This window comes from Crinia signifera, chromosome 2, assembly GCF_055691185.1.
Source record: "Crinia signifera chromosome 2, ASM5569118v1, whole genome shotgun sequence".
NCBI lineage: Eukaryota > Metazoa > Chordata > Amphibia > Anura > Myobatrachidae > Crinia > Crinia signifera.
This window is the reverse complement of record NC_139218.1, coordinates 118992358-119004136: the sequence shown is the minus strand read 5'-3', so window position 1 is coordinate 119004136 and position 11779 is coordinate 118992358. Positions and strand designations below refer to the sequence as shown.

The following is an 11779-nucleotide window of genomic DNA, read 5'->3' as shown; positions in this document are numbered from 1 at the left end:
TAAACATTCTTTTTACAGGTGGACTACAAGTCCCAGCGGGCCCATTAATGCCCTGCATGCTGGGACTTGTGGTTCTCCAAGTCCCAGCATGCGGGGGAGGTCTGCTGGCACTTGTAGTTCGCCGGTAAAAAGCAATGTAATGATATGTATGATGAATTTAACCCTATCAGGCCGGCGTCCACTGGCCACGGACGCCGGTGACAGCCCCGGGCTTCAGCCCTGGACGGGTGAAGCCTGGGGGGGGGGGACCCCTTTATTGGGGGGGTCCCCACTCCTCCAGGTACCCCGTCCAAGGCTGACCAGCCACGGTGCTCATGTTTTGGCCGGGGGACCTTGTATAAAAAGTGTCCCCCGGCTGTGGCATGACACCGCGGGCTGTTGGAGCCCGGTGCTGGTTTCAAAATACGGGGGACCCCCAGATTTTTTGTCCCCCGTATTTTTGGAACCAGGACCGGTCCAAGAGTCCGGGGCTGGTTTCAGAAATACGGGGGACCCCTATGCTTTTTGTTCCCCCGTATTTTTGGAACCAGGTCCGGCTCAATGAGCCCGGGGCTGGTTATGCTTAGGAGGGGGGACCCCACGCCGTTTTTTTTTTTACTTTTTTTTTTTTTGCACAAAAGCGCATTTATAAAAATGCGCACATTTTCATGACTGAAAATGCGCACATTTTCATGACTAAAAATCGCGGCAAATCGCATTTTTTTGCCGCTAATTCGCATCTCATTACATATGCGAATTCGCGGCAAAAAACGCGATTTTTAAAGGTGCGATTTGGTGCGATTTTTTTTTAGTCTAAAAAATCGCACCCTATTACATTTCGCCCCAAGTGTCACATAGAAATCAATTTATTATCACTTGCACGGAGCTCTAAGGATAATCCTATGCAAATAAGAGTACAGCAGTTTTAGAAACGTGGAAAAAAAATTCCAATTTTGAACAGTCACAAACTAAATGTAAATAATAACTAATGAAAGCACAGTGTCTGTGTTAAAATGTTAAAGCTCAATGTTCAGAAGCTTCCCGTTGAAAATGGAAGTAGCACAATTAAACCATATAAGTCACTTGAGGAAGTACATATTATATTTTCCATGTTGTGGGTGGATTTCTGGGACCTTTTGGTTTACAAAATCGATTTCCAAATCCTAAAAACAGTCAATAATAAAAATATGTTAGAATAGAAGAATTGATAGATTATTGAAGTTTATGCAACAGAATACAAGACGAAGTATTAGTGGGCAAATAAATCATATACTGATTTGTTTACTCAACAATGCAGCGGCGTAACTATAGCACCGCAGCCCCCGCCACCGCAGGGGGGCGCTGTGCATGTGAGGGCGCCGGGGGCTGTGGTGCTATAGTTACACCCCCCCCCCCCCCCCCAATCCCCTGCAGACTTACCTATCTCGCTGGTCCCGGCGGCTCCGTTTTTCTTGCTGAGGACCACCACAAAATGGCCGCCCCCATATAGTACACTGTTCTCTGAAACTGTCTGCTGTATGGGGGCGGCCATTTTGTGGTGGTCCTCAGCAGAAGAACGGAGCCGCCGGGACCAGTGCGATAGGTAAGGCTGCGGGGGATTGGGGGGGGGGGGGGGGTTTGCATGGGCGGCGGGACGGGTGCCTGGCGGGGTGGCGGCGGGGGGGGGGGTGCCCAAAAGTTAGCTACGCCACTGCAACAATGTATAATATATAGCTAAACAAAAAACAAAAACAGGGGTTCATACAGAGATGAATGCATGTTCAAGACATATCTTGTGTGACACAAATCTGCATACAGGCAAATATCCATATTTTTATTTGTGGTCACCATGCGGGTGTAATAACAGCATACTTGTATGAATCATCCCTATACAAGTTAAAAGGATAATCACACAGATTCTAATTGATGACCCTCCAATGCAGATCAAAAATCATCTAATAATAACATGAAGGGGTGCCACCAAGAAGAGTAGAACACACTCAAGTGCCAGGACACGGACCATAGCTCTGCCCCTGACACCCGCAAAGCCCCACCCACGTGTTTTGATTGGACCACAGGCCAATCACTCAAACATAATGGATGACCATTGATATGTAAAACTGTCGATGGTCACCCATTGCATAGTTTTACACTAGCGATGGCATGTTGCACTTTTGTTGATGGCAACTATCGATGGCAAAAACACAGATGGCCATCCCTACACTCAATTAGGTTATTTTTATTTAATTTACAGACTAACCAGTATCCTCCTTACCCCTATGGTGATTTTTGATTTTCCGTTAAGTCACAAATAAAAGTATGTCCATTTTGGACATCTCATGTAGACATACATAAACAGCAAAGTAATAGACCATATACTCTTTTATTTTACTACCTTGTTATATATTTTAAGTTGTTTTTTTTTGTTATTATAATGTTAGATTGACCAAAGTTAATTTGTAATATTTTTATATTCTACCTACATTGATTAATGCACCCTACTGTATATACATCCGCCTCATACACTTTCAGCTACAGAAATAAAAGGCCTATTTAATAATGTGCTTTATATATATCCTGACAATAGTGCCAAATAAAGTGCACTGAAACGTTGACTAAAGACACCGTATTGTCGCATTTTTATTTAATAAACCACCAGCCGCACCAAGTTCACTCTCTATCTATCTATCTATCTATCTATCTATCTATCTATCTTATCTCTACTGCAGCAGCTACTAAGCTTACTTTTGACTGTTGACATTTTTAAGGTGTTGACATAATGACTACATAAACTTTTTGAGATTATAGATTGTATTTACTCTATAAAGTATGAAGTCTTAAAGTTCACTAAGGGCTGCCACTGCACCAACAGCGCCAACCTACGTATGGAAAATATTGACCCAAAAAAACAAAATGATAATGCAGAAATATTGAAACCTCATTATCAATTGAGCCAGGGTTTGCCAATGAACCCTAACAATCCAGTGGGGAAATATAATAGTGTCCAAGATTGTCAGATGTTCGGGATGCCGGACGATCTCAGATTTTTTTTTTTTAAGCGACAATCATTCACCAAGATCATCTGGCATCCTGCACATCAGCCAATCTCAGAGGCTAATACAATTCCCTGCAGGTTATTTTTTATTGCTATCCATGCGTAATCACAGCTGATTTAATAAGCCGCTCAGTTATTATGTTGACTGAAAAAGCATGAATACCATTAAAACCTGGACTGTTAGTGGGTCTTAAATATCTAAGTTTTGGAACCACTGGATTAAGAAATCTTTGACTCAAAAGCGCAAAATCAATAATACTGATATTTCTGCAATCATTTTACATTACTATTTTGTCCTCTGTATTTTATAGTCAGATATAGTACATTGTGGTTTGCATGGAAACGTCTAGGACTACAGACATTATACATATAAGAAAGGCCTTACCAAAATTTAAGAATGAGAGGGAACCACTTGATTGAGAAGTTTCAGATTCTTGTTTTACCAAATTGCATACATCTATGAAGGAATATGAAAACAATAATTAATACTTGGAGAAAACTGACTTAAGAAATCTCAACTCATCTGAACAAACTGATTAGAAATACCTTTAGCAAACTTACTGCTTTGGAAAAACCAAGTCCTCCAATCTTTAACTTCAGGGGACAAATGCTTATGCAGATATCTAGCCTCAAGAGAGAAACACTTGTATATTGTGTGTGACTGAGTGTATATGCAGAGCAAAAGAACTGAAATGGTAAAAAACTAGCTGCTACATTGTAGCACTTCCAGTCAGGAATTTTGGGGCCCGGGACTCATTTCCAGTACGGACCCCCTCCTCACTTGACCTACAGTAACCCGGCTCCTGCTCCCCATCTCCTCTTCTGTTGAGCTGCAGCCAAGTGGTCCTGGAGCGCAGGCTTCTTCAACTCAAAGCTGCACCGGCTTTTGAGTCAATTAGAGCTTGCGTACCGGCAGCCAATCAGGACGGCTGCCGGTACGCAAGCTCTGATTGACTCACCAGCCGGTGCTGCATTTTAATAGGCCATCGGCATCCCGGGTTGAATAAGCCTGTGCTCAGGGACCTGCTTTGTTCGGTGCACTGAGCACAGCACAGCGAAGGCAGTTGGGGTGGGGGTTTGCGGTGAGCAAAATGAGCTGCCAAGGCCCTTCCAGAGGCCGGGGCCTGGGACAGCTGTACCCAGAGCACCCCTCCTATTGGCAGCCCTGCTTCCAGTTCAGAGACTCAGTCGCACACAGATACAGTATACACTTGTCATATCAAATGTGTATATCAAATGAATAAGCACAGTCTCCTTGTACCTCCTAGTTGCCTTTCGATTTAGATGAATTTCACCAAAAAGACAAAGAATATTCTCACACGACCTGGTGTGCCAAAAGGGGCTGTTTGGCCTGACTGCATGTACGAGGAGGAAATATCTGTATTAAGTAAATCTAGCAGACATACCAAATGGAAAATATTTAAAAGATTTTTTTTTTCAAATAATGTGTTCTTTCTTGACTTCTTTATTCAGCCAACCTACTGTATAATAATTTGTGAACTAAATGTCCCCTTGACTTCATACTTGGTTTTAGCTTTGTTCCCGCATCCTCTCCTTCTTTACTAGTTTGTCCTGCCCCTCCCTATAAAATTTTACTTTTCATACCCTCCGCCTAATTTTCTAGTTAATATCAAAAAATTTTATCATCGCCCTACACACACTAGCATTCCTACAGTCTCAACTCTTGCACATGTGACTGCAGCCAGTACGTAGGTCCGTACTATGTAAAACTGTGTAAGCAGTGACATGATTTTGCGTCAGAGAGACTCCTGTGATTACCCAATTTAAAAATGTTCCACCAACCCTACACAACTACTTACAAGCAGCATACAGTACGGGCAGTACAGATGTTGTAATGGTTAGCATTACTGCCTCACAGCACTGAGGTCATGGGTTCGATACCCGCCATGGCCCTAACTGTGCAGAGTTTGTATATTGTCCCCGTACTTGCGTGGGTTTCCTCCGGGTACTCCGGTTTCCTCCCACAATCCAAAAATATACTGTTAGGTTAATTGGCTCCCAACAAAAATTAACCCTAGAATGTCTGTGCATATGTGCATTTACATGTGGTTAGGAATATAGATTGTAAGCTCCACTGGGGGAGGGACTGATGTGAATGTTCAAATATTCTCTGTAAAGTGATGCGGAATATGTATGCGCTATATAAGAAACTGTTAATAAATAAATACACTTACTGGCTGGTAAGCTATATAGAACCCCAGTTTGATGAGAGCTCTGATCCATCACCAGTGTATATATAACGTTGAGTACAGCTATACCTGTTATACTTCAATAAATCAACTCCAACAGTAATTGGGCTGTTCATAGAGTAATCCACTGGTGTTGTGCCAAACAACACACACACACACACACACACACACACACACACACACACATCATTCCCAAGACAGCAGACATTCCAGTGACTACAGGACTACCCTTATGTAATTTCTTTGATAGGGAATATGTTAAGCAAATTTTTGTACAGCATGGGATATATTCAAAATACTGCAGTTTATGCCCATTTTATTTGTGCTAATTTCATTCGCCTATTCAATCCTGGTGCTGGCGAAAAATCCAGCATTGGCGAAAACCATGTGTATCAATGAAATTGCCGTAAATCCACGTGGTTTTGGCAAATTCTCGGCAATTTCGCGATTTTGCAGCCATTTTTGCCCATGCCATTTCACCCCGCCCATGCCATTTTGCGCCCCGCATGGAAAATCAGGCAGCAGCTTCCCACAAGTAGCTATGCCTGCGGCCATTGAGCGACATTGGCTGCTAACTGTGGGGGACCCATGTCTGCTGTCACACTGGGTAGACTGGTATTAGAAGCACTGTGGTGATCCCATAAGAACAGTAGAACATCAAAATCTATATAGGGGAGGATTCGTATCCCTTGCGGCAAATACTATATTTTGTTGTCCCAGACATACTATACTATATATTTTTTTTTTCTCTTCCTCTCTTGTTATGAACTACCACTGAAAAACAAGGAGAGAACGACACAGAGAAAAACTCTAACAAGGAGGAAGATATCATATACTTAGACATCAGGTGATAAGAGCGCCATTAAAGGGCCATCATTATTTGTGTGTTGTATTTGGACTTTAGGAGGTTTGGCGACCTCCATTTTTTGATGGTCTTTATATAGCTGCTCTTGGCGCAGTTTCAAATATGTCATTTTTTGTATATTGGTATTAGAAGCAGCTGCTTCAGGCATCTAGAGAACGGAGAGGAGCTGAGCTGCTAGGAGGAAAGTGATTAGCTACTAGTGGAGGGTGCAGTATGCAAATTATAGAGGAGAGAGACATTATGTGAAAGTGGCACTACTCTGGGCATTATGCATATTGGGCTCTACTCTGGGCATTATTAGTATTGGGCGCTACTCTGGGAATTATGCGTATGCGGAGCTACTCTGGGCATTATGCGAAAGCGGCACTATTCTGGGCATTATGCATATTGGGCGCTACTCTAGGAATTATGCGAAAGCAGCACTATAGATTGAAATAAAAATGTTGTGTAAAAAAGATTATATTTCCTATATAAGTTAGGTTTGGGGAAAGGGGAAAGGGGAAGAAGACCAGTGCACAAGTTCTAATTATAGTCAGACAATCATTTTAGTTTAGTTTGAAAGGTACTTGTGTAGTTTCACGGCGCCAGCATGGCGCCGTGCTACTTCCGGTTTGTACGCTCGGCAAACTATGTAAAATAAACTAACTTAACTCCATGCCAACATGTATAGTTCATACCCCCACTATCCATGTTGGCATGGAGTTGATTTTAGATAGCGTGGCGAGCGTAGTGAGCCACCGAGCCCGCAGCGTGGGCGAGCGAAGCGTGCCCCGCAAGGGGACTCAGACGCACGGCGCCATGCTGGCGCCGTGAAACTACACAAGTACCGTTTGAAATTCCACAATTTTTAAACAATATTCAGTACGAGGGCTTTAATTTTTATGATTACTTCTGTGGAATACATGTAAAGTGATCCGCGTCCCCTCGCGGGGCTCGCTGCGCTCGCCACGCTTCGAGCTCGGTGGCTCGCTGCGCTCGCCACACTATCTAAAATCAACTCCACGCCAACGTGGATAGTGGGGGTGTGAAAAGGTCGGCGGACGTGTACCCCCGCCCCTTGCGGGATCGCCGCACTCGCCACGCTTCGTGTTGGCATTGATAGTGGGGGTGGCATTGACAATGGGGGTGCATTTAACATTGCAAGCACCCATCAGGGTGCTTGTACAATAAAAAATCGCATCGCATTGCATGCCATTTGCTGGAATGCGATGCTATGCGATATTTAATTGTACATTCCGGGTCATTTAACGCGAATATCGCATCGCATACCATCGCATACCACTAAATAAGGTATGAGATGCGATGTGATGGGCACCATGATAATACACAAGTACCCTTTTAATGATATATATTAAAATGCTTTTCTGTGAATTTTAATGGATTATATTAAAAGTTATGTCTTAACAACTTCAAGTTGCACTGTATATTGTTGTATGACAATCCCCACTTGTGTACATTAATACACTTATCTTTTATTGTATTCAAATAAAATATTTATAAACTGAAAATAAAGATTGCCCCAACAAAAAGAGTTATTTGTCTTTTGCAACTTTGAATTTCCTATATAAAAGGTAAACATTACAGGTCATTATGATGAATACAAATATTTGATTTACAATTTTCACACCAATTTTGACAAATTCACTTGGCACTCAAAGGGTTAAGATCAATGGTGGACAAGCTAAATGCTATTAGTACATTATTTACTCTTATTTCTCCATTCCTACCTGTTGCCCCAACATTTTGTGTAAAAAAATAAAAAAGTTTAGAATGGTTTGGAAGTATAGTAATGGTTCCCAAACTCGGTCCCCAAAGAGCAATGGTCCCATTTAAAAAAGACACAGGTGGCTTGGAAAACATGATTTGTTTGTTCTCCTTGATGACTGACTTTGGAAACCACAGCTTTATTACCTGCCCCAAAAATGTGCACAGTGGCGTAACTATAAATTTTGCTCCCCCCTGCCTAAAAGTTTGTTCACCCCCCCCCCCAAGGCTCCTCTCCAGCGTGTGACGTGATGACGTCACACGCATAACGGAGAAGTTGAAGCAGGAGAGAGAAAGAGAGACCAGCATACACTGCTGCTTCCCTTGGCTCCGACGCATCACAGGCCGCCCTAGCACGCCCATCCTGTACACAGTAGCCAATAGCTGGCTCTGTGTACAGTCAATTGAATTAGTGGGGGGATTTGTCATCTCTGCCATGGCCACACCCACGCTGCGGCTGACTCGCCTCCAGTGCTCAGTCAGCAGGCAGCGGCAGGCAGAAGCATGTCAGTGCGTCGAGCGGGTGCCGGCGCCTACACAGACCCCACTGCTGCTTGCCCCCCCAAGCGGCTGCAGGGGCTGCCTTACAGTAGTTACACCACTGAATGTGCAGTTGGGTAAATTTTGCGATGATGTGCAGATTTGTCCAAATAATGCATGGGCATGAGCATGTACGCATCCTACTTTTAGGGACTGCAATTATTAAATTGTAGATTGGAATGCACTTACAGGGTGTAAAGTACACATTTAAATGCACAAGTAAAAACGCCACTTCAGTTATGCTTAACCCTTTGAGTGCCAACGTTGCTGTGACAAATCTTCAAAATATTTACTAAAAATCCCAGCCTTGCACAAAGCTTTTAGTATAAACAATACAAATACAGTCAAATCAATTCATTGGAGTTTAGTTAAATATTGCACCCAATATGTGAGCGATGCTGGCATTTTTAGCAGATCTCTCACAGCAACGTTGGCGCTCAATGGGTAGCGCTAGGACTCGGGATGCGCCTAGATAATCAGGTATCACATGACCCATGCATCTCACTCCTTGTCTTTCTTAGATATACACACACATTAAGATCTACCATTGGTTTTAAGAAATGTTACAAACTTACTCTTTTTGACATTCCTCAATAGTTTTAAACTCTGTACAGTAAGAAAAAAAAGTATTTTGACATTAGAACATTAACACATTTCAGAAAGCATTATACAAGTTAACAAACAATATCATGTCCATGTCCAGTTTATTACATTTCCATAAAACACTTATAAGTTACTAACACCGCTTTTCCACTAGCAAAAATTACCCGGGTCAATGCGCTCGGATGCGCATCGACCCAGGTTTTTTGCTAGTGGAAAACCTGGGACTCCAACCCGGGTAGTTACCTGGGTTGGACCTGGGATGCTCCCGGGTCCAGGGACAGTGGAAAAGGGTAACTTGGGTTTATGTGACCCGGGTTTCGTTTACTGCAATACAGAAGCCGCCACTCCCAGCACAGCCCCGGCCCCACCTCCCAATGATGTCACCTGCCTAGATTTATGCCAGGTCGGGGCACCAATGGGAAAGAGTTTGCATGCCGGGTGACACATGGGTACAAAATCCTGGATGCGACCCAGCTTGCAAGTGGAAAAGGGGTATAAATGGTGTCTTATCTTAATTTTTGCCTTCAGAATTAAAGACTACAATATTATTAAAAGCAAAACCAGTTGTGATTAAAGTGCCTTCAGGGGTTGAGGGATAGGGTCTCTCCAAACTTTTGGGTGGAGGACCCACCAACCCTTTTTCCTCTCATTAGGCCCTTCTCATTTTGTAGAGGGTCCAAAGTCCTATTCCCAGAGCACATTTTGATTAATGCACAGGTTGGTGAAGACACCCACCTCAGGCTTCAAGGAAGGGGGAAAAATATTAAATTTGTTTTACGTTGTATGCATTCATATAACATCACCATGTAATCGTCTCTCTAATCTGAGTGTTGACTTTTCCTGCAATTGTTTTTGTAGATGAGTGGACAAACACATTGTCATTATTGTGTGATCAACACACCATATAATAGGGGACAATAACAATGACTTTCATAATGTCAACATCACAGTGTTGTCACTGATGAATTTGACATTGTTATAATGTTGACATGTGACATTTCAACATTCTCTATGTGAAATGTTGACATTTTCAGAATGTCGACATTAGGGATGAGCTGGCACTATAGAGAGGATTAGTTGTGGGGTTAAGCAGAGCAGTCAAATACTTACCATAACACCTGAAAGTGATGATCACATGACCAAGAGGACAAGGAAGATGTCACTGGAGCCACCTTAGCCACCAGGTGGTATATCTAGTAATGTTTGACTTTGGTCAGTTTTGGACTTTTTTAATTTTTATTTTAGAGTTTTGTTGATGTTAATTTTCAACATGACCAAAAATCACCCACGATCAATCTTTAGTAAAAGTACCCTAAGGAGAAGGTAAGTCACCGTTGGGCCAGCAGGACAAAATGTCAACGTTCGGTGTATTATAGCAGCGCCCCCGATGTTGGTCGTACAATGTTTTTATCGAATCGCATTGCATGCTATACACCCAATGGCATGCGATGCGACGCGATTTTTGCCCCCTATACGATGAAAAATTGTATAAGCACCCTAAAGGGTGCTTCTAAGCACCCAAATGGGTGCTTACAATGTTAAATGCACCCCCACGCCACCCCCCCACTATAAACGTGAACCCGAAGCGTGGCGAGCGCAGCGAGCCCGCAAGGGGCGGCGGTACGCGTCCTACGACCTTTTCATACCCCCACTATCCACGTCGGCGTGGAGTTGAAAATTTAAAGTGTGGCGAGCGCAGCGAGCCCCACGAGGGGACGCGGATACCTTCACAGTTATCCGCGTCCCCTCGTGGGCTTCACAGGTATCCGCGTCCCCTCGCAGGGCTCGCTGCGCTTCGGGCTCGGTGGCTCGCTGCGCTCGCCACAATTTATATTCTCAACTCCACGCCGACGTGGATAGTGGGGGTATGAAAAGGTCGTAGGACGCGTACCGCCGCCCCACGCGGGCTCGCTGCGCTCGCCACGCTTCGGGTTCACGTTTATAGTGGGGGGGGTGGCGTGGGGGTGCATTTAACATTGTAAGCACCCATTTGGGTGCTTATACAATTTTTAATCGCATCGCATTGTATGGCATTGTATGCCATATACAATGTCATACAATTTAAAAATTGTATGACATTGTACAACATCGTGCGATATCGCATCGCATGCCTTTTGGTATGCGATGCGATGGGCGCTGCTATAATACACAAGTACCCAACGTTCTTCTATATCAATATTTAATGAACAGTTAATTATCATGCTTCAGTATTTAATAATTTCCATTTTAAATGGAAGGAAGCGAAATGTAAGGCGACTACGCACATTCTCATTTATGTCACGGACAGATTATCCTCATTGTCCTCATTACATCACTGCTACAATCACACCAAACAGCCTCTTTCAGTACGCCAGGTCCTGTGAGACTCTGCAAGAGCCAGGCATTTTTTTTTACTGAAAATGCATCATTAGCTATAATGCAGAGTGACTAGGATGAACCAGCCGACTAATTAATCTGATATACAACTGAGTTTCTGAAATTGCACCTGATGCAACTTTTGTCCCATGCAATGTTCCGTTGTCCTTAGTATACAGACACAGTTGCACAGACAATAATTAGCACAGTCTCCTGGTGCATCCTAGTCACATTACATTGGGACTAATACCCCTTTCACACCAGCCTAAATTTGCGGGTATTTCAACCGTGCTATGGAGCAGGGTTGTTCCCAGGTTCAACCCGGGGTCCTGACCTTTATGAAATGGATAGGGGTACTCACCCGGGCTGCCGGTCCTCGGTGCGTGCAGTCAGGCCGGTGATCCACACAGGCAGCGGATGCAGATGACA

General features: G+C 43.6%; 1 protein-coding gene across 1 annotated transcript in view; it reads right to left on the bottom strand.

Moving 5' to 3' along the window:
- Positions 1-658: 658 nt before the first annotated feature.
- The window catches only part of PTPN22 (protein tyrosine phosphatase non-receptor type 22), a 112163-nt gene continuing 101042 nt past the window's right edge, over positions 659-11779 (bottom strand). Inside the window, exons 19-21 of the mRNA XM_083171056.1 lie at positions 8968-8998; positions 3399-3470; positions 659-1142 (exon numbers count right to left, since the gene is read on the bottom strand). Of these exons, the coding sequence (XP_083027182.1) occupies positions 1078-1142; positions 3399-3470; positions 8968-8998 (168 nt within the window). The 3' untranslated portion in view covers positions 659-1077. The remainder of the gene's footprint in view (positions 1143-3398; positions 3471-8967; positions 8999-11779) is intronic.